Source organism: Protopterus annectens, chromosome 3.part0, assembly GCF_019279795.1.
Source record: "Protopterus annectens isolate FY-2018-M chromosome 3.part0, PAN1.0, whole genome shotgun sequence".
Classification (NCBI taxonomy): Eukaryota; Metazoa; Chordata; order Ceratodontiformes; family Protopteridae; genus Protopterus; species Protopterus annectens.
In genome coordinates, this window is record NC_056731.1 from 380,677,494 (window position 1) to 380,701,491 (window position 23,998).

A 23,998-nucleotide genomic window follows, 5' to 3' on the forward strand; every position below is an offset into this window, starting at 1 on the left:
ATTGATAATGAATTGAACCTGAAAGAAATCTGAGGTATCTTCTGCAATTTTGTCTGATTGGGACATGCAGGTATGCCTCCTTGAGGTCCAATGTTACCAGCCAAGACCCCTTTACCCAGCATGGGAAGAAGTTGCTGTAGAGTGAGCATCTTGAATTTTGGTACGAGTAGAAATGTGTTTAGGATGGACAGGTCCAAAATAGCTCTCCAATCTTTTCCCTTCCTTGGTACCAGGAATAGCCTGGACAAAAAACCTTGGCCTTGTTCGTGCGTAGGTACCTCTTGAATAGCTTTCATGTTCATGAGCTTTGTAATTTGCCTTTGTGCCTCTGCCCTTTGATTGTGTGGCAGGTTTGGCGTGCCTCTCATTTTTGGAAGGGTGTGAAAATGAAATCTGTAGCCTCTGCTTATAATGTCCAGTATCCATTTGTCTTTTGTGACAATATGCCAATTTTTTGAAAATAATGACAGCTTTCCTGCTAAGGGGGCTACCATTTGAGACCTGGTTGGCCTGCAAAGGGGAAAGTCATTGGGTTTGCTTCCTGAAAGATTGCGAGTTGTCCTCACCACCTCTTTGTGTAGAAGCTTGCCATTGTCTGCCTCTATACGATCCTTGGGCTTGCCCTCTGCCACCTGTATCTGCCTCTGGGGTCTGTCTGTGGCAGGAAAGGACCAGTTTTTTGAAGCCCAATTTCTACTAAAACGTGGGGGTTGAACCTGTAGAAATTCTTTCACTGTTTGCATTGACTTAGCTTTTTCCTCCATTTTCCTTAATACCTCCTCAGCATTAGCACCAAATAGTACATCCTTTTGAAGAGGAGCGTCTAGTAATTTAGCTTTGACATTATCAGGCAGGGCTTGTTCCTTGAGCCAGGCATGCCTACGTATGACTGATCCTGTAACAGCAGCTCTACATGAGGCCTCTAGAGTATCAAAACCACATTGTAAGGTAATCTTACCCACTTGTTCCGCACTATGCATCAAATCTTGCAACTCCTTTAAGTCTGGTTGTTCAGGCTGTGACATTTTACTTTTCAATTCTGATAACAAAAACTGTTGATATTTTAGCATATGAAACTGACAGTTTAAGGCCCTCATGGATAAGGTAGCAGAGGTATATACCTTTTTTCCCCACCTTTCTAAGGATCTGGAATCTCTCTCGGAAGGCAATGGGTTTTTGGCAATGGAGGCCTTAACTCCCTTGGGGCCCTGTGAGATGGTTTCTGGGTCAGCAGCATGGCTTTTGTATAGAAATTGGTGTGAGTCAGGAACCCTGTAGTACCTGTCAGGCTTAACAGGAGCTGGAGGTAGAGAGTCCGGGTTAAGGCAGGCCTCCGAGTAATCATCATCTAGTATGTCCAAAACAGGAGGTATAGCCAGAGGCCTGTGCTGAGGAAGCAAGAGAAATTCCCTAAGCCTTTTCTTGGAATCAGAATATTCCTGGCCTTCCCAGTGGAAGTGTTCCCTTAACATATGCAAGTTTCCTCAAATGAGTAATCCTGAGGGGGGGGATACAGAAGGGATGGACTCCTCCACATCAGAGTCTTCAAAAGGGGAGTAAGAATGTTCCTGATCATCAGTGTGCTCTGAAATAATGGAGCCCTGATCAGAGGAGGGGGAATCTACCTCCTCTCTAGGCCTTTTGTCTGGGGGGGGGGGGGCTGAGAACCTCTGATAAGAGTAATTAAATCCTCAGCCATTTTAAGCATCTGTTTCTTAGGCATGGGACCTGGGGTGGGCCCTGAGTAGCTGGCCTCTTAGAGTGCATGGTTGCTTTAGCCCTTATGAAAGCCTTGATGGAGAAAGAAGAGGAAGGTCTGAAGACACCTTGAGTGGAAGTGGATCTGTCCACATTCCGAGTTTCAGAGCCAAGAGTGGCTTCGGTATCTGTAGTCGGGGTGTGGGCCGAGGAGCCTGCGACCTCAGGTAGAGGAGACACCGTCAAAGACTGGTCGTCAGTAGGCAGGGGCTGCGTAGGCACCTCACTGAGAACCGGACCAAGTGTAGTCGGCTTTGGCGTGGTGTCGGTAGAGGCCGCGGACCTCGCGTGTTGGTCCTCGGTCCTTGTCTTTGCGTTTTTTTAGACAAAACCGGAGTCGGAGTATCCAACGACATGGTATAGTTAAATGCTTTTCCAAAATAATGCTGGGCAAACTCCGCCCGACGCTTAATAGTGCGTTTGTTGAATGTAGCACAAAAGCGACAGGCCGAGACCTCGTGGTCTGGGCCTAAACAAGGTATACAGAGGGAATGGAAATACTTATGCGGTATTTGCTTCCCACAAGAAATACAATTATTAACTTGGTCTGAGGCAAGAAAAGGTTCCCCAACAGGGTACTTAGCTTTTAAACGACTTTGGCTTCCAAAATTTTCGTAATCTTAGGAGCTGGCCAACCGGCACTTGCGAACTGCTTCTGCTTTGGGCACCGCACGGCAAGAAAGACTGAAGAAAATGGCGTCAGCTGGTTCATTTATACCCCTGTTGCACTGACGTCAGGGAAGAAGCGACAACAACCAACGCCAGACCTAGACTTTGGAATTCGGCCGACCGAGGACCCGCCTGATGGCAGGAAAACCCATCTGTTATGACTGCAGCTGTATGCACGATGAACATCCTCAAAGACTTCAAGTAGCACAAGTTAACAGCACAGTTCAGAAAGATTTAAGAGCATAGAATTCCCTTCCATTTCAAAAATACAAGCAGGCTAAACTGCATAGCAATACTTGTGTAAATCTATATTTATTTTAGAAAGTCATAAATACACATTATATTTTAGAAGTTCAGCAAAAATCAGGAGTTCCTTCCCATAAATAATATGATCCCATAAAAATTTTTTTGCAAAAATACTATAGCAAATTTACAGCAGATTAATCACTTGATTACAGGTTGAATTTTACGAAAATACACATACAATACAAAACAAAACACAGTCATGAGGGCATTAAATTTGTTTCTTGTGACCCACAATTTTTCTGGTACAGGCAAAAAAATATCTTTACAGATTGTACAGTCTTTCCTACTTCTAAACCTCTGTAAACAATTTTTCTGAAGTTACTGTGAGAAAGATCAAAATATTCACAGATGCTGAAAATGTGGTAAGTTAATGTCTAGTCTCATTAAGCGTACTCAAACTTAGTGAAATTTAATACATTATACTGTACATCCCCGGTAATTTGTCCAAGATCCCGCTTCATACATGTTTTTAGGTTATGACCACCGCTTTGCTATACAAGACATATCCTAACCATCATCAAGCTGAAGGATCACATTTTTTCAGTGTAGGCATAAACCTCTGTTTAGTAATAAGATTCCTATTAGAGAAGAGTACCCAGTCTATCATGTTAACACCTCAGGAAAGGTACACAAATAGAATGAGAACAAATCAGTAACAAATTAAATGTTCTGAACCATGCCAAAGAAACACAATGTAAATCTACTAGAACAAAAAATGAGGATGCAGTAAAGAAGTCTGAGGAGATGGATAAGTGTCTCAAAGGACCCCTACTACAGTAAGGAACAGGCTCCCCCTCCATGTGAATCAGATTTCATGTCTGACCCTTTTCAGGCAAAACCTCGATCACTGGATGGGAAATAGTAAATTCACCCCTGGTCTGACCCACAACTGGATGTCAGTCACTTGGGACCTTTGTGTGCACAGCGGTGCATGCTGGTGAGTACAGATGGACTTGCATCAGACAGTGCACAGGTGTCAAAGTGTGAGGTATAAAGGGATGCTCCTGTAATCAATGATAAGTCTCATGGGGTAAAGAAGAAAATATACACATCTGTCAAAGGCATCATTCTCATGGGCCCAGCTGGTACAGAAGGAATACAATACTCTCAGCAATGGACAGTAAGCCTTCTTTAATTAGGGGAGAAGGCTTCAGAAGAGTACAGAATGGGTCACTGTTTAATCATGACCCCTCACTGAGTGGAGTTAGAGGCCTGCATTAACTTACCTCTCAAATGTCCCTGACTTTTAGGGACGTCCCTGATTTTGAGACAAATTTTAGCTCTGTCCCTCTTAATCCCTTTTAGCATTGGTGCCTTTTGGACAAAAGTGGTGAATTATGCTTAATAAATAATGACAATAATTAAGAGCTGAAGAATTATTTTACTTCAAGAAATGTATATTAATTCACATTCTGTTAATGCATTAAGTTAATAGAACTAATATTTTAAAAGTGGCTCTGACTGTCCCTGATTTTTCCTGGATTTGTCCCTGATTCTGTTGAGATTTGTCCCTGATTGGCTGAGAGCTATTACTAAAGGTCAAAGACCATCTCAATACAGGATCCTTAACCAAGGAATAAATGTTAGGACTAGACCAAATATCTGAGGACTTCTTAAATGATTACAATGAATTAATTTGCCTAACCTACACTTTCAGCCTTTTCTAAGATTTTACTATACTATGGGTAATAAGTTTTGCTTTGAATGAAGTTCTACATTTTGCTTTTCAAAAAATGTGGTTTCCTCCATGTGACATTCGACTTAACTTTAACAGCTCAGTATTTAATAGATGCACCTCCATAATATGTAATGCAAAACCTACCACAGAGCCAGCAATAACTAATCGAAAACAGATATTCTTTTTTGTAGGTGTTCATGACATGGAGTAATTCTTTCTGTAAACTTTCTCTGAACACTTTCTAGAACTGAAAGATCTCCTCCTGAATATGAACAAAATAGTGAATTGTATTCAGTTATGGACCCAACATAAGTTACATATAATTTCACAAAGATTGTCACAAATCTAGTAGTAAATGTTTTCAAAAGTAATCCCATGATACACAGCCATTTCCTTAAAAGTACAGGCATTTTTCCTTGAATGCTTAGTTACAGTTTATTTGCACACCAACGTCCCTGTAACTGGTCACTTCCTGCACGTTTACTCAATCTAAAGGTTTTCTCAGGACTAAAGAGCCAATACATTACTTAACATTTTGATGGATTAATAATGAAACCAAGTTTGTTGAGTTATGCAAGTCGGTCAGCCATATACACACTGAATGATAAGTAATCAGATGTTGATGCTAATGATGCTCCAATGTTAATAATGTTCACATTATGTAGAAAATGAAATAACACAGGGTCTAATATGGACCCCTGAGGCACTCCAGTGCTAAACTCAGACCATTTGGAATACAGGCCCTGAACTTTAATACACAAGCATATAAGCATGTGCGTCTTAACCAGTATTTTAACCATTCTAGGATATATGGATTGATGTCATGCTTTATCACATAATTTCTTAGTAAATATTACATTTGGGATGCCCTGGTGCCAACCACATCACAGCTGCAGTAACTGTAGACAAACTAACAGCTTCATTGCTGTACTATCTGGCCATTTTTGCCCTTTCTTGTTTAATGCCTGCATTACATCAGGTTATGAACACTGAGATAGTAGAGTTCACATTAATGCAAGCCCTGAAAAGGTTTACAGGAATGAAGCACATAAAATACAATATGTACAACTAGAAAGCGCAAACAATGGGACACTAACACATGCATGACTTCTCTGTAACACTGTTGACCCATTTAAACAGTGGCGTACAAAAAGCTTCCCCATTCACATTCTTGGGAACCACATCTCATACAGTTTGAGAGAAATGTGGGTCCCTTGGACATCAGAAGTAGTAAGTTCCACTTCACATGTAGGCTAGTAGCTGTTGCTCTAACAACTCCAGAACGGTTCTCCATTATTAGCATGCCTACACTACTGAGGAAATGTTGTAAGTGCAGCTTCAGTCTGTAGGAGATGCCGAGTCATGTTACACAGCTAATAAAAAAAAAAAAAAAATACATCCAACCAAAATGGCAGGAGCAGCTAGCAATGCTTACATTTAGCAAGTTGGGAAAGTACATAACATAATTCTCTGAATCTGGCTTCCAAGCAATAATTTCACAGTTCTCTCAAGTGTGTGCTACAGAAGAATATTTTGTGCTAATGTAAGCAGATTAAACTTCTCTGTAATTGCTTGACCGTTTCCCATATAGATTTTTATAACTGTAATGATCCAGCCAAGTATGCAGAAGTTAACAGTCCTGAACTAGCAACTGATGGATTTCAACAATTCTTTATGACAAAGTACTAAAATAATGTTCATTTCATGCACTGTTTCTGTTATGGATTGCTTCTTGCTTTAGGACATGGAATATGCAGTCACAGATGGAATAGGCCATAACTTGCAAAAATAATTATTGTACTGCAAGACAGGTATAGACAAAGTACAATATTAGCAATGCTAAACACCTTATGAATTTTCCCCATCATTGAAATCCACATACATTACAGCATTTATGCATTCATATTTATACTGCAGAAATTCAAAGGCCCCACCCTTTCGTGGCACAAAACTCCAACACTCCTCTCGGGTTTACATCCCAGGCAACCATTTGCCAAGGAAGCTGCACCTCCCATCTTGAGACAGTGCAACAGTCACGCCTGCATTTAATCCCTTTTTCAAGCATTTCAGAACTTGTGCAGGATGCTTGGCAGAAGTAAATAAGAGTCAGATGTCACACCACATAATGCTAACTGGTTTGCCCTTCCTGAACCAACAACTGTTTCATTGTCACTTCAAGTACTCTTCTTTAAAAGACATTTCCACACATTGATTTAGCTTTGTGCGAGGATGCTCTGTAACAGAATAACTTATGCAGTCCCTCAATGTAGCAAACTAAATTTTTGCACTTTATCTCACCTACAAGGCAATGTAATACATGATAACAAGCAATAAGATCCTGTACCACTAAGGCACAGTCAAATGTTTTGGTTTCAGCGAGAATACAGAAAACATATTAGGAGGTTCCAGATCAGATTTAGTTAGAAAGGAATAAAAAAATGCAAATACAATGGATAAACTTATAAATACCTCACTGATAATTCCCAAAATACCTACAAATATTCTATGAAGCGACTTAATCAGTAAATTAACAAGACAAAAGCACAACAAAAAGCAAAGGGTGAAAGCTCTATGCTTAATTCGAGGCATTTATGAAAAAAATGAAAAAAGGTGAATGCAAATGCTCCCTTTCCTACCCTTAAGAGCTTAAGCGATACAACAGTTTTTCAACAAGTTCCAAATCAATGAAACTTGTGTGGATATTATTCATGTTCCTGTATTACATTTTAACTTAACTGTGCAAGTAATTATCAGTGTGTTACTACTATACCATTTGTTGCAGGCAATAAACACACAAATAAACCAATCTTCAAACCAAAGTTAAAATGTTTAAGCCACAAATGCAATCATACATTCTCATAAAAATAATTTTCAGACCATGGCTCCACCATTCCTGTCAGGTTATGTGTACTTCTTTCTGTGTGCATACTTCACACTGAATATACACATACATTCATTATTTAAAAGTCTCCACATTGCACTTGAAAAATTAGACTTCTCCAAATGACCTTCATTTCAAATTCTGATTAGATTTAAATCTTCATTAAAAAATAAACTCTGTCAGTCATTAGGCGTACCAGTTACTGTTTTTGCTTCTGTTGCAAGGCTCATCCTATACAGGTGAACGCATTGAGTCTTTCCATCTCTTTAGTCATTATCTGAACCTTCAGGCGGCAAGAAAAGCAAAGCATCAGTGAACGAGTGTCCATATGCTCGAAGTCTATAGACACCATACATCATAACATGCATGTGGTTTGGGTTAAGTCCACTAAATGTGATAGCTACATCAGAGCAGCAACCTTCTACCACCTCAGTGGGTTTCTTGGACATTGCATCTTGCACAAGATTGGCAACAGGCTTTGTATTAAACAGTTCTTTCCCTTCAGAGTCCTCTGCATTTTCTGCTAGCACACCTGTGTACTTAAGGCACACAGCCAACTCTTTGTCTGCCGACAGCTTCCAAAGCATGCTTCCTTTCTCTGGACATTTTACTGGGTCATCGAATACTGACATGAGCCTATTTAAAGCTGCTGAACTTAAGACAACTCCTGCTTCACTTTCAACATATTGAAGCTCTCCAGATACGACAGTATGACCAAAGTAAAAAGGTTGCTTTGGATCTTTGTTCAACAAAAAATACTTCAAATTTTCTATAATTGCAAAAGTGGTTGGCTGGACTACCAGGAACCAGCTGTAATCATCCTTATAATTCTCATACGCATACTTGAATGCCTTCCTCATCATTACCCACATGTCACTGGTTCCAAGGTTGATCGATTCAAACACTTTCACATCTTCGGAGCTGAAATAACCGGCTTTATCACAGTGCTTACTCCAGGATTCTCTTACTGCAGCCCAGTGTCCCAGGTTTTTAGGCTTCACTAATATGATGCAATACACACGGATGTTCTGTGTGAGTTGCAGACGTTTTGTTCTAGAAAGACTTAAAATTTCCTCCCTCTTAGGTGCATGGATGTGGTGGTGGTGGTGGATATGTGGCATCTCTTTGGTTTCATATCTTGTATTGTAATTGCCAATAAGTGTCACTAGTGCACAGAAGAATCCTCCCAGCATCATACCTTTAAGGAAAGCTCCCACTTCAGAAACCATTTTCATTTTCTGGATTCTAAAGATGAAAAGAAAAAAAAGTCAATGAAGAGCATTTGTATAACTTAACACTAGCTGCATTTCTAACTTCCCCATCCCACAGAAAGCAATAGATCACAGATGGAATTGAAAATTCCAGTGTCTTATTTAATTTATTTAACTTTGGTAACCAGGATAGAACTCGCGTCTCTTTGGACCATTTACAGGTTCAACCCAGGAGCAAGTAGTACATATTCACTAATAAGGATTGACAATACTCAACCAGTAGTACATATATAACAGAATGCAGCTGTGAGGAAATTCTATATCAAGTACAATTAAATGAGCAAAGAAATATGGTGAAGAGGGGTGGATAAATAGAAGTTAAGAGTAAAAGAGTTCCTTAATTATGCATACCACACATTCAGCTTACTGTCACAGCCTCTGCTAAAGCCTCAGCTATGACAAGTCAAATTATGTTCTATATTACTCAAAAAATATACAAATTAAAGTACTCATAACTCAACCAAACACACTCCCAATTAGTACAGAAAGAGGCCCAGCAGCTCCTATGCAAGAATTCCATGGCAGTTTTTATAGTGATGTGGCATCCATACCGGCTACTGGCAGCAGAGGCTCAGAATTAAGCCTGGAGAGTTACAAGTTCAGCCACGGGGAAATGTGTGACCATATCTGGCATAATGTTCTCCTTCTCTGGTTTGGATATCTGCTACACTTCCTTGTGGCAAGCGTTTATTTTTCCAGATGAATGATTCACATTGTGGTGGGTAGGAGCTTGATTCTCAGCCTGTGTTTCCAGTAGCATGGATGAACGCCACATCACCATGCCACTGAGCTGGCTTACTTCATGGTGAAGACCGGTGAATGTGATATCATCTACGAAGTCTGCTGGGCAGTAAAGTGAATGCATATCTCTGGTTCAGACAAATGAATGCAGAACAGACTGCAAATCCTCACTTCAACAGGACATATGTAACAAAGGTGCCTGTAGTAGATTCTCAGTCCCATACAGTGCATGTTCTATGTACAAAATAAAAAGTGCACATAGATGGATCACATCATCTACACCTGCATACATCCAAAGAAGAGCTATAAATGGTTTACATATATTGGATTCTACAGAATTCAGGTAGATGGTTGCTGAAATGCTGGTGCCCTATGGTTCAAATGTTAGTCATGAAAAGAAGTTAAAAACTCCAAAAAAAAGTCTGGATAGAATTCATATCATATAAGTTCAATGCTATATGTTATAATGTTTATGTTACTATACAAAGGAAAATAAACTATGAAAAGGCAAAAAAGACATCTTATTTCTCCCAAGGGCAGGCTTCCAGTATATAACACATTTCTTCTGTATGTTCAGGTGCTTTTAAGTTTTGTAATCTTAGGTGACCCTCCTCTTTTTTTTTTTTTTTTTTTTTTTTTTAATATTTTTCTTTTTCTTCTTCTCTTGTTTTATTTGCATATTGCAATTCCAATCATTTTACAAGCCACAATTCAGTTACTCTGTAGAACAGTTACAGTCATACTTGGGTATAGAATAGTTATGTAAAATCTTACCATAACCATAGATGTCCTTTTCCATGTTGCAGTATTCTAGGTGTGGGATTCCATGCCCACAGATGACTTGTGTTAGCTCCTATACAAAAGCTTCAGCTTGGCTGTTGCAGTGTGTATGTGTGGGAAGTCACACATACGGCCATAAACCAGGGGCCTTAAATGTGACGTCTGCACACACAATCCTCAGAACCTGAAGGCCAGCAGGCAGAGAAGAAAGCCCAGCAAGAGGAATGCCAGTTGTTTCCAGATGTGTGACTTGGAGACCTACTGTAATGTAGGTAGAACAGGTAAGGAATATGACCTGGGGGGATTGGATGGTGGAAAGGAGCACTGCAACATGGAAGAGAAGGACATCTATGGTTATTGTAATATTTTACACAACTATTCTATGTCCTTCTATTTCTATGTTGCAGTATTCTAGGTATGAGAGAGTACCACAGCTTATGCGGATGAGTGTGTGGTGGTAGATGAAAAGGGTTCTACAAGATCCAGCAGGATTGCCCTGGTGAATCCTGTCCTAGCTCTGGAAACGTGGTCCAGTTTGTAATGCTTGGTGAAAGTGTGGATGGTGGCCCAAGTGGCTGCTTCCAAATTGGATAATGTGCCTAGGCTCTTGAGGTGGCCACAGCTGTAGTGGAACAGGCCTTGATTCCGGCTGGGGGATCCTTTCCATGGTGGGAATAGCAGAAGCAAATAGCTTTTTTGATCCAGCATGCGATAGTTTGCTTGGAGACTACCTTGCCCAGGGCTCTGGGGTGGAAAGAGACAAAGAGCTGCTTAATCTTCCTGATGGTCTTGGTCTTGTCCAGGTAAAACTAAGTTGTCTGTGCACATCCAGGGAGTGCAGTATCCTCTCCCCTTCATTTGAGGCCGAGAGGAAAAGGTGGGTGGATGAATGGATTGGTTAAGAGAGAGGTCATTGACCACCTTAGGCATAAAGGAGGGGTTGGTTCGGGGACACCCTGTCTTTGTGGAAGACGGTGTAGGGGGGACAGGCCATTAAGGCCTGCAATTCTGACACTCTTCTGGCTGATGTGATAGCCACCACCAGGACTGTCTTGCATGTGCAGATCTGTAAGGAAGAAGGCCCAGCCAGTTCAAAGAGGTGCTGGGTTAATTTCTCTAAGATGTAGTTAAGGTCCCAAGGCAGGAGGATAGGTTTCCTAGGTGGTCTCATATACAAGACCCCTTTAAGGAAGTGCTTTACGTCGAGCCTGGCAAGCAAGGGGAGTTCCAGGGGAAGGCAGGCTGATATGGCAAAGAGGTGTACTTTTACAGAAGAATAAGAAAGCCCACTCTATCAATTGACACATGTAGTTTAGAACCAGGGGAACCTCAGTGGAGCTGGGGTCACTTCCCTTGTTCACGCACCATTTTGCAAATCTTTCCCACTTAGCCATGTAAGATTTTCTGGTGGTAGATTTCCTTGCCTCCCTTAGGACTGAAAGCACATCCTCTGAGTAGTGGTGTCTGAAAGGGATCAAAAGGTTATCACCCACAGTCAGAGAACATCTGTAAGCGTGGGTGTAGGAGAGTTCCTTTGTCTTGTGTCAATAGGTCCACCTTGTAGGGTAACTTGAAGTGATTGCCCTTGGCTAGTTTGTAAAGTAGGGGGAACGGACTGCTGCCTTGGCCAGTAGGGAGTCACTAACAAGATTTTTGGTTTGTCCTTCTGAAATTTTAGGAGGACTTTCTGAATAAGTTGGAATGGGGGAAGGCATAAAGGAACTTCCCCTCCTAAGGGAAGCTGAAAGCGTCCACTCTCCATGCTAGAGGGGAGTGGGATTTTGAGCAGAAGTTCTGCAGCTGCTTGTTCTGGGGGAGGCAAACAAGTCTATTTGTGGAGTACCCCACCAGTGGACTATGTCTAAGACAACAACCCTGCTCAGCATCCATTTGTGCTGAGGTGAGGAGGTCCTGCTCAAAAGATCTGCTTGGTGGTTGTCCTATGAGGGGATGTAGGCTATTTGCAGGACTAAATTGAGATGAGAGGCAAAAGTCCCACATCAGCAGGGATAATCTGCACAGCTGATAGGCCTTTGTTCCTCCCTGCTTGTTGAGGTACCACATCACCGTAGTGTTGTCGGTGACAATCTGGAGCACACCTGGAACCAGGAAGAGCTAAGAAGACTGCTGTTATTTCCCCAATACTGATGTGTTTGGCCTGAAGAGAAGGATGACATTTTTCTTGAATCCTGTAATAGACCAGAGTTGCTCCCAAACCTGAATCTGAGGCATCTGTATGCATAACTTGGGTTGGGGTGGGGGGGCTGTAGTGGGACCCCTGGGTTCAGTTGCACTTGCTGGATCCACCAACTTTCTGTTTTCAGACAGGGAAGGTGAGGGATGGCCTTCTCTAGGGGATGTAGGTGTTGAGACCAGGTGTTCTTCAGGAACTACTGTAACTTGCGCATGTGCATTCTTGCCAGTGGTAGCAAGGGGATGGTAGCTGCCATTTAAACCTAGGAGTTGAAGAAATTGCCTTGCTGTCACCTTTTGGGATAGTAGAGCTTCCTGGAAGTGGGAAGTCAAAGAATGAACCTTGTTCTGTGGTAGAAAGGCCTTCATTGTGTCTGTTCTGTTTCTGCAGCCTAGGAAAATGTTGTCCTGGTTTGGGATCAGACAGGATTTGGGGAAATTGATGGTGAATCCTAGGTTCTAGAGAAGGGACATGGTGAAATGTAGAGGCTTCAATAGAGCATCCCTGGACTCTGCCAGTATCGGGATGTCATCCATATAAGGGTAAATCTGTATACCCAGAGTTCTGCAAAAGGCAATGGCTGGAGCCAGACATGATGTAAAGGCTCAGGGTGGCTGTGGATAAACCAAAGGGCAAGGCAGTAAATTGGAAATGAGAGGCAGGTCCAGAGAAATGCATGAATTGTCTGTGGGAATTCCTGATGGGTATGTGCAGGTAGGACTACTTTAGGTCCAGGGTGGCCATGAGGGCTTTGGCTGGAATGAGGGGCAGCAGAGTGGGAAGAGAGAGCATTTTGAAAGATGGTACCTGAAGATGGAGGTTTAGGAAGGACAGGTCTAAGATGGGTCTCAACAGGCGGGAGTAAAACTCCATCCCTTCCTGTCCTGGGGGGATATGTTTTATGGTGCCTAGTTTTAAAAGGTCTGCCAGAACTTGTGGCATGAGATGGGCCTGTTTTTTGGGGATGAGAGGCATGCCTCATCTGGGTGGCTTCTCTTTCCAGGATGGGAAGTACGTTTTTTGACAAATGTTTAAGACCCATTGGTATGAAGTGATGGATTGTCAAAGTGGCAAAGACGGGCTGAGAGGGGAAGGTGGGCAAGGCAGTCACGCATTACTGGGACTTCTCTGTCCTGAAAGGGCTGTCTGGGTTGATGAGGTGGAGCAGAGGATCTGGAATTGGTAGGTTTTCCAGCCCCTCTCCTGAACCTGGAGGAAGAGGATGGCTGAGGAGTACATGTCTCACAAAGGTGGCCTTAGCAGGGTAGGCTCTATAATAGCTGGAGATGGGTGACACCAGCAGGTGCTTGATGTCCTGGAGTTCTTTCTTTTTTTTTGTAGATTTTTAAAAAGGTCAGCAGATTGTTTGTCAAAAAGCACATTGTGGTCCAGCGGGGCATCCAAGATCTTAGACTTGAAATCCTCAGGGAGGTTCTGGAGTCTTAGCCATGAGTACCTCAAAGTAGATGTTGCAGACCTGGTGGATGCTTCTGCCGCATCGTAGCTGCATCTGATGGAATGCCTGGCTACCTGTTGTGCCAAGGAAAGTTTGGCTGAGATGTTCATCTTGATGGGGCTTGTCAGGCAAGGATGCTACCATGGAGGAGGCTTGAGAGGCCAAGTCTAATGCTTATGTTGTCATGTGGGTCTGATAATTTATGACTCTGAAAGACCATGTTGAAGTGTATACCTTCTTCCCCATCCTATGCATGTACTTGCTGTCTTTGTCAGTGGGCAGTAGGGAGGTAGAGGGCAGCAGTCTAGATTGCTTATCTGAAGTGGTGGCAATAACAGCTGGGTCCACCAAGGGTGGTTTGACCAGGAAGTTTTGGTCCTCTGGTACTTTGTAGAAGAGGTCAAGACATTTAGGGGCTGGAGGCTGAGAGTCATGGGCTTTGGAAATAGCATTGAAGACATCCAAGTAGGCAGGCAGAAAAGGCCGAACTGCTGAAGGGGAGGGGGATTCCACTTGCAGCAGCTCAAAGTACCTTTTATGGGTGTCTGTTTTTTGGAACGTATCCCATTTAAAGTAATCCATCTTGGTGATGGTCTCACCAAAACTAATGTCCTCAAGGGGAGAATCCCCTTCCACAGAATCCTCATCAGGAGAGTAATATTCCTTGGGGGAGGCAATCTGGGAAACATAAGAAATGGACTCTTCTGAGGATGAAAATGAAATGTTCTTCTTCTCTGACATGAGGGGTCATGGATGGGAGGGAAGAAGCAGAGGCAGGCCTAGGGCTCAGAACAGGCAGGGTGGAGGTGGCTAAGGCTGAAGGCCTGAGGGCCATAAAGGCCTGCATAAGAGAAGAGGTGAAGGTCTGCCAATTCGGTGCGACTTCTGAAGAAGTGAGGTATGTTTAGTTTTTTGCTTCTTTTTGGTCGGGGAGGAAGTAGAGAGAGAGGCCAGGCGTCGGGTTTGGACAGTAACACATCCTGCCAGAGTTACCACTGAAACTGGTTCCCCCTTTACATCAATGGTAGTCGATGTCTGGATAAGCTCCACAGATGTGCCATTCATCTACTGCGAAACAGCTTCCACAAGGGATGTCACTGCAGCCAACGTATCCTCCGAGTGCGCCTCAATCCCTAGAATGGCAACTGGCGGTGCGTCGGGAAGTGGAGTGGCAGGCAAAGAAGGCCTAGGAACCTTGGCCTTCTTGCACGAGGGTTCAGATGTGGCCTCCGATGTAGGATCCATCCTAAGGGCTAACTGCTTAAGGCACTAGTTCTCCAGGTAAAGGTTTAATGCAGCTAGATGGCCGCACAAGGTCTTGGGCACAAACGACTGACAAATAGCGCAGGAGGAGTGACTGTGTTCCCGGCATAGGCAAAAAACACACCTGGCATGGGTGTCTTTATGAGGTATCTGGCACCCGCATTGGCACTTTCCCTTTTTCCCTGACATCAGCTAAAGACTACAACAACCAAGCATTAGCAAGAACAATTGTCAAAAATAAGAAAATTATAAACCCAACGGGTTACTTATCTTAGGATGCGACGTCTATGGAGAAGTGATCATACAATACGAATGTCATCTGTGGATTACAAGTTCTGGGGATTGTGGGTGCAGATGTCACATTTAAAGCCCCTGGTTTATGGCCCTAAGTGCGACATCCCATGCACAATGCAACAGCCAAGCTGAAGCTTTTGTATAAGAGCCGGCGTACGAGTTGCCTGAGGGCATGATATCCCACAGCTAGAATACTGCATCATAGGAATAGAAGGTCATATCTTGTTGCAAGATAATTTTCAGTGTTACAGCAAAATACACAAAATAGATAACATTCTATATACAATACATACAAGTGCTACATAAATGTCTTCTGATTAATATACGTTTCACAGTTGCTGCCTATGATGTTTAGATTAGACACACAATCATGAAAGAAAGTGCTGTATGCCCTTTTCAGTTTAAATTCACACTAATTTGTCTTTTTATTCATTTATCTATTCTTTTAAGATATAATCCAAGAGAAGACTCCAGTATTTTAGAAAATAGGAATGCTTACTTGGGTTATTTGTTACCAGTTTATGTGCTGATGTAAACTTTATTATTATACTTCTGAAGCCCTCCCATGACAATTTGGCTTGATCTAACCAGTTCTGAGTGATGTACAATTTTACAAAAGACAATTTTACAAAAGAGAAGAGGGTTACTAGGATATGCAGGTCAAGTCTGGGTAACTTTTGAGAGGTGATATGCAAAACTGCAAGTTCCCATGATAATGTGGATTTTTATATCCCCATCCTCTCCAGTGTGACTCTCAGTGAGCACCATAACGTACAAGTACATTTAAAGATCCAGAAGATATGGAATAGCCACAGTGTGGAGAAACTTCTGAGTTGAAGTTGAGTATTTCTGGAGTAAAGTAATCATTGTTTGTTACCATTAGTTGAGTGTACATGAGTTTCTTATACAGAATTAATTTTAATGTTGATTCGATGGATTTAGATTTTTGCTTTTCAGTCATTTTTGCGAGCTTTTCAACCCAGTACTTTGAATACAAAATAGAAGCATGATATTGAAGGGATACTATTAGCCTATATCTATTAGACAGCATGTTTTTCCTTAAAGTTAGCAAGTTCCATAGTGTAGTGCAAGTATTTAAGTCTTTATTGTTTACTTCAAAATCTCCAATTATTGAAGTGCACAGTTCTCTAATTTGCCTTAGCATTGTGATATATCCTTTCGGAAGGTTAAGGACATTCCTCTAAAGATTTTCCCATGTCTGTAAATATCCCAAACACTGCATTTCTTAATGAGTGGATATTTGTGCAAGTTTATCATCTCACTATTTAATTTGAGGTTTGTGTTGAAATGTATTGGTTGTAACAGGATACAAGTATTTAGTGCTGCCATAATTTTTTGAAATCTAATTATTCTAGGTTTTAAAAAGATATGAAATCTGCTATCCTTTAGATTTTCCTAATTTATAAATGGAATGGATTTGGGATTCATTTTACTCTTTTTGACGTAGTCATACCATAATTTAATCCATAGTGGATACCATTCTTTACCCTTGGGATTATATTCAGCAACTAGAATGATCCTATTTGAACCTATCATACCATAATTTAATCCATAGTGGATACCATTCTTTACCCTTGGGATTATATTCAGCAACTAGAATGATCCTATTTGAACCTATTGTATCATAATACAAGTTAAGGTTGGTTTACCATCAAGTCAAATACATCTTTTTCCAGTTTCCGTAATGCTGTTCTGAAAAATGTTCAATGCACATTAGTGAATGGTAGTGTACATTCACTAATGTGCATTTTACATTCTGATAACAGCTCGCACTACAGTGGAGATTGGCAAATTTCCTCTTTTCCTCATTGTATTGCGATCTCGGAATTGGAAAATATAATATGTAGGGAGTGTGGGGGGTTTGCCCCCCCCCTGCAAAAACAATGCTGGTAACATGAACTTTCGACACTGGAACTTCTGGTATCCAAATGTTGATTCCACAGTTACCATTTCATATATTTTGGTATTTTTGTATTACCAGATTCATTAAACTAATTTGATCAAAAGGTGGAAAATTTTTTGATTTTTCATGTTTTGATAGTAAACCTTTAAAGTCAGTAAGTCCCACTCCTCCCTTTTCCTTAGGATACATTAACTTCTGATAGCGGATTCTGACAGATTTCGGGTACTAAATTAACTTAGCTAAAGCTATATTTAATTTCTTAAAGAAGTTTTTCAGAACTATTACATTTGTTGCATTGAGTTGAAATAAGCTTGGGAAAGTATTCATTTTTATAATTACTTCTTTTGAAAGAAAGGACAGATTCATTTTTCCCCATCTCTGGATATCTTGTTCAGTGTTATCCCATATCATTGGTAGGTTATTCTGCATGAATATGGTTATGTTCAAAGGATATCCCCAAGTATTTTAGGGACTATTTCAATTTTACTTCTGAATCAGGAAAATTTGGGTCAGTGTGACCTAATGGATTCAGAGGGAAAATTAGAGATTTTGTGGGATTGATTATATAGTTTGAAACTTCTGAGAAGCTGTTAACTGAGTCTAGGAATTTGCTCAAGTCAGTGTTAGGGAGTATGAAATACAAGTTTAAATCATCAGAAAAGAATGTTAGTGCAATTTTATTATTAAAAATTTCTGGAATATGATGGCACATACTTTGGGTCATGAGTAAAAATAGAAGTTCTATACAAGTTAAAAAGGTACACAGATATAGGACATTGTCTGATCCCATTTATAATTTTTATTGGATTTGAATTTTATTTTATTAATGTACAGAATTGCACAAGTGCTTTCACATAAAATGTTTATTATATTTGTAAATTCCTGTGGTATATCAAAATAAGACAGTATAGAAAATAAAAAGTTTATGTTTATTTTGTCAAAGGCTTTACATGCATCTAAATCAAGGTCATAGATATGTTTTTTCTTTTGTTTAGATAGCAAGATCAGTGTATCTAAGGTTAACGTGTTATTCACATGTCTGCCTACCAATCATGAATCCCAAATGTTATGTTTGGTAATACTTTTTTTCAGTCCATTTGCAAGCAGGGCAGCTAGAATTCTGATGTCTAGATTTATGAGAGAAATTGTTCTGTAGTTTCCTGGGTTTTTGTTATCAGATTTTCCTTTAGGTATAAAGATGGTCTTTGAATTATTTAAATATACATCTGCAATGTATTATTCTCTTATACAGCTACACATTTTCGGTAAAAGTTTTGAAATTTTTTTGTCCAAAGGATTTATAAAACTCAGCAGTATAACAATCGAGTCCAGAAGCTTTACTTGTTTTCAGACTATTACGGAGAGGATTTCTTGTTGCATGAAAGGACCTAAAGTAGATCCTTCTGTGTCTGATTTATCTTTGGGAAGTTTAGATTCTTTAGAAAAGTCTCTCTCTCTCTAATTCTGTACTTTTTTTGTGGACCATATAGTTTAGTATACAAATCTTCAAAAGTTTTGATAACGTCTTGATTAGTATTATACGTGTTCCCTTGGTATTCAATTTCTGTTATTATAGGGGCACTATTGTTAACATTTATTATCCTCACCAGTAATCTTGAGGGAGTTGGTGCCCATTCTGAGTACCTTGCAAAGGTTTTCATTTCTGCAATGAGAATTGTTCTGTATGCATTATATATAATTGTAGTTGTAAGTTATGCATCTGTTCTTCCAGTAATGAGTTCTGTTTTTTGTTTTGGATTGATTCTTCTATTTAGATTATTTTTTCTTTTAGTTTTGTCTCTTTCTCTTTACACACTTTTTATAGTAAGACACATTTTTATTCAAAATTTCCCTAATCATTGCTTTACCTTGCTATCCATTTAATATCATAAGAATATCTGTCCACATTAAGTCATGACTGGGTTTGTATAATATGTTGTTTATTTCCTGTATTATATCCTTTTTCTGCAGTAAGTTTGGATTTAGGGACCAGTTTATACTGCTTGATTTCAGGCTTAAATCACCAGGCCACCTTATTTTTATTGTAATCTTTGAGTGGTCAAAAAAAAAAAAAAAAAAAAAAAAGCTAGGTTCTGTTCAATAGTTTATGTCTGCCTTCAGGAATATTTCTGATATCAGAAAGAAGTCTAATCTAGACCACAATTTATAACATTGGGAGTAGTATATGAATTTTACTGTAGATGGGTTTCTGTTATGGTAGCAATGTGGGTCGAACAAGTTAAAATCTGTTTTAGATCATTTATCACTATGGAGGCTTGAGAGTTGTAAGTTTTGCTTTTACTTGTTCTGTTACTGGGTCAATTACTGTGTTCCAGTCACCTCCTATTATACAGCAATAGCTTGGAAATAGGATGTTATACATTTAAATGATAAAATCTTGTTGTTTTGCACATGGACTATACAGGCTCAAGAAAAGTGGTTTCTGTAGACTACAGCTTTTAATTGAAAAATAGCACCATCTTCCATTTATATCCGAGTCATGATGTATTATCATTTCTTTGAATGAGTTTTTAATTAAAATTTAACTCTCCCTTTACTGTTCGCTTCATTACCTAACAGTATTATTGTTTTTATCCTTTTTTTTCTCCCTTTCACCCATTCTTCCTTTAACATGTGTGTTTCTTGTATAAATACATTTGCATCTGAATTAAAATAAACTGCATACATAATTTCCTTTTCTTTTTATCTGGTATCCCTTTCACATTCCATGAATCAATTATTCACATCCCTTTTTCTTACTGTTTTTTTCCTTAATGTTAATTTGCTGTGTTGTTTCTCCTTGTGTTCATATGAATCTTTTTTTTTATAGTGTGAGCATATACTTCTCTATTCATGTAGCTCTTAACTCTTCCAAGCTCTATCCCTGTGCCTTCCCATAAAAGTACCATGTCCGGAAGAGATTAACAGTTTACAACCAAGAGGTGTGTTTCTTTTATCACAAGGTAGAATTTGACAATTTATGATACCCCTATTTAATGTTTTTTGTAATATAAAAATTAATAACACGGTTCACCAATATTAGCATATCCTACCTGAGTCTGAAACACCTTTCATGGTCCATTACTCTGTATTTGAAAGTATTGTCCAAATTATAGAACCTTCATTTTAAAGTGTAACTAACTTTGATTGACTTTAGTTTATCTTGATTTCATACTTTGTATTTCTTCATTTTTCATTGAGTTAAATGTTTGCAATATGCTGTTTTTTTTTTTTACTTCCATTTTTCATGTGATTTAGTATACCAAGAAACAGTCACAACGATACCAATCAATACTTCCCATTTAAGATAGTAACATAGCCAAAGCTGATTCTTGAACTCTACTTGGAACAACAATCAAACATTTTGCAAGATTTCAGTACTTTGCTGTTTCATTTCTCACCACTGACTGACCCATTTGAGTACCCTAGGTGTCTAGGAAGACTGGCCATAACAATCTGCTTTGAGATGCAACAAAAGACTAGCAACTGTATTGAGAAGCATTTCCTAATAAAACAAAGCTATTTGTATAAGTTTAACAATATACAAGCAAGCATCAAATCACTTGTCTCCTACCAAGACAGCTGCATTGCCTTTAAGGTTTGATACATTTCAAAGAAATGTTATTTCTCGACATTAAAATTTAACACAAGAAATAGACTGCATTTGTTTGGAATTACTTCTATCAACCAAAATATGGAACACACTATATGTAATTACTATTCTACTTCATAATGAATTGTGTCATGCTTGCCCCTTTAAAAGTGAGCTCTTGTCATGTTTTCCTGTTGCAGTTTGGCTCCTGTATTTATTGGAGCTCTCAAGTATAGAAAATAGAACATTTCAAATTACCTTTTTTTTTTTTTTAAATCATCAGTATTTTACAAGTAGTTTCCATTACACACATAGTATAACCAAAATTTTAGTCACTAAAATGTCAGTTTAGGAACTAGAGAGAATTTGTAACCATAATAATGTAATAAAATAGTTCATGTGCATCTTGTATATTTGTAATAGCAATAGTAAGAGAAGCATTATAACAATTTTTTCCAATGACTGACTTACAATCTAAAATTACTTCCTATAGAATTTACTGGTGTTACAAGGTTTATGGAGCATTTAATTTGGCCATATTTAAAATCCCTTGTGTCGTAGTTGTATAACTTGCTTCTTGGACAAAAGCCATTGGTACTCCAGTTTTTACATTTTTTGTTTTCTATATTACAATTTCTTATATCATGTTAATGATTCTCAAATATTTTGCAAGAGCATACTTTTGCTAACTATAAGGAAAAACTTGAATGATTCATCTCTTACCTTGTCATTCTCTTCTATGTGAAAATATGCTACTTTACAGCTCATTTATTAATTTGGAGTTTCGTACTTCATAGAGCAATGCACATTTTTTACCTTCCCAAATTTTACTGTAATTTTTTTTTATCATCCGAGTGGTTTTGCCAACAGAATAATTTGTTCCTTCAAAGTTCATGTTCCTTACAGAAAAAGGCATGTACATCATTTACCAGTCTGAAGCAGTAGTCTGTACAGGGTCAAAACTCATCAATTTGTCCATAACTGTTACGTTTTCATGAACAAAGAAATTTTCTTATTTGCCAAAACTTCATACTTTATACTTCTCATTCAATAATTCATTTCGATCTTCTGGATTCAATTAATTTGGAAACTCTGGTTTCTGATCTTTACTAAAGTCAGTAGAAACAAGAAACTTTATTTTTTCTTTGGCCAACAGGTTATTTACCAGTGCATTTGACCTCTTCAGCTTCGATTAGTCCTGCTCAAAGGAGAAGGAAGAGATTGGAGTGTTACTTATACAGATGTCCATGTAGGCAACTGGTTCCTTTAATATTTAACGCAACACGCACTTCATCCCTTTTTTAGGTTTTCCCCTCATTTAGGGGAACACAACGATCCATCTGTATTTTTGTTTATTATTTATTTTAAATCTGTCCCTTAGCACTATTTCTTACCAGTGCTTCCTGTTGAGATTTTTTTCAGGTTATAATATCTGGGAGTTCATTGAAGATTTTCATAAACAGTGCTTTTGTTCTTTGGCCAATTCGATCCCGCATGGTTAACATCCTTATGTTGGAAGATTAATGTATTTAGATACCTCATCTGGAACTTGACATTTTTTGCTAGTAAATAAGAACAGAATGGAGATAATTGTTGTCTTTGGTGTTTTATTTGGAAGGCTACATCCAGCACAAACAATATGTTGCTCCCATTACATGAAATAGAATTTTTCTTTGTTGCCATCTTGATGGTTAAGAAACTTAAAATAAATTTGTCTAGGTTCGTCCAAGTTTTACATTTTGCAAAGAGCTCAGTTCACTTTCTATCACCATCTCACCAGCTTTTGAATCATTCCCTAAAGGACAGCCCATGACTTGTTTTACTGTTTCTATTAGTTGCACTTGTTCTCATTTTTCTGGGAGACCTCAAATTATTACATTGTTCCTCCTACTCCTTGCCTCCAAATCAATGACTTTCTGTTGCATCTCATGGATCTTCTTGGCATTTGTTTCATTTTCTTTTTTAATTTGGTCTATTTTTACTTAATTTTCGGACAGTTTAGCTTTCGTGTTTTTTTAGTCGGGAAGCTATTTGACTTCATGCATTTCCGAACTCTAAAATTTGGACCGAAAAGTTTTGAATGGCTAGTTGGAGAGGTAGTAATACAGACTTTAAGTCATCTAGTTTGGATGTTTGCTTTAGATTTTGTAGAGAGTTCCAGGTTCACCTGTTGTTTTGTGTTTCTTTGCCTTTTTATTATATAGTTTCTTTTTCAGGCATGACCACTTGCGAGTATTTAGTTTTAACCATTTGTGCTTCCATTATTTCAGTTTTGCTCATCATTTTGGTCAGCTCTGCCTCCCCTTTTTCCTCTTCATTTTATTTGACTGTATCAGGCTGTTATCGTGTATTCATACTGGTGTGCTTGCTTAGAAGAAAGTTTATTTAATATTTCTCAGAATACTCAATTTAACTTTTCCTCGGAGGCATTGTTTTGGTTGCAGATGTGTTATTTACCAAAGAGAAAGTTCTGACCCTTATTTTGCATGACGTTTGGTGGATTTGTTGTTTTGCAGAGCTGCATTGTTAAGGTACTCACCAGAACACCACCATCTTGGAACCTTCAGGTGATTCTGCTTCTGCTGTTACACCCACCTGCTTCTGCTTCTGCTGTTACACCCACCTGCTTTAATACTTTGGTGGGTTGGCAAAATGGTTAAGGTGTTTGCCTTACAAACACAAGGTGTAAGGTTTGATTTTCAAATGGGATTAACTGGCTAGGCTTAAAATGACCTGCAAAGGAGTTAGCCTAGTACTGACCTATGAATATATGTATAAAATGATGTGTTAATTCTTTGTGCTTACACTATCCATGATACAGTTGAAATCAATACAAGTCGGGCCATCTAGATAGCAATTTATTAGTGCACCTCTATGTGTACTACTCCTGCAATTCTACTTGTTGTATAGTGTTGTTGCTCTTCAGATGCAATGTTAAATCAATAAATCATCTGTTTGACTTGGTAGCAGCTGAGGCACATTAAAACATCTGACAGCACCTATTGAAAAGGGTAAGTGGTCAAATTATCTCTAGTCAGTATAAATACCCTCTCTGGTCTCACCTAAAACTAAATCCTACTTAGTAGAAGTAGAGAAGACAGCAGGAGTGAACACTGAAACCTACATATCTCAGTACTTTGTTATAACTGTGCATTCAGCAGTCCATATCCTGTCAAGTTCTTCATATCAGC

The 23,998-nt window shown here is 39.2% G+C and overlaps 1 protein-coding gene across 3 annotated transcripts in view; it reads right to left on the reverse strand.

Moving 5' to 3' along the window:
- Positions 1-7,219: 7,219 nt before the first annotated feature.
- Positions 7,220-23,998, reverse strand: part of LOC122796388 (C1GALT1-specific chaperone 1-like) — a 553,523-nt gene continuing 536,744 nt past the window's right edge. For all 3 annotated transcript variants that reach the window (XM_044064830.1, XM_044064829.1, XM_044064831.1), the window contains one exon: positions 7,220-8,537. In XM_044064830.1, the coding sequence (XP_043920765.1) occupies positions 7,559-8,527 (969 nt within the window). In that variant the 5' untranslated portion in view covers positions 8,528-8,537 and the 3' untranslated portion in view covers positions 7,220-7,558. The remainder of the gene's footprint in view (positions 8,538-23,998) is intronic.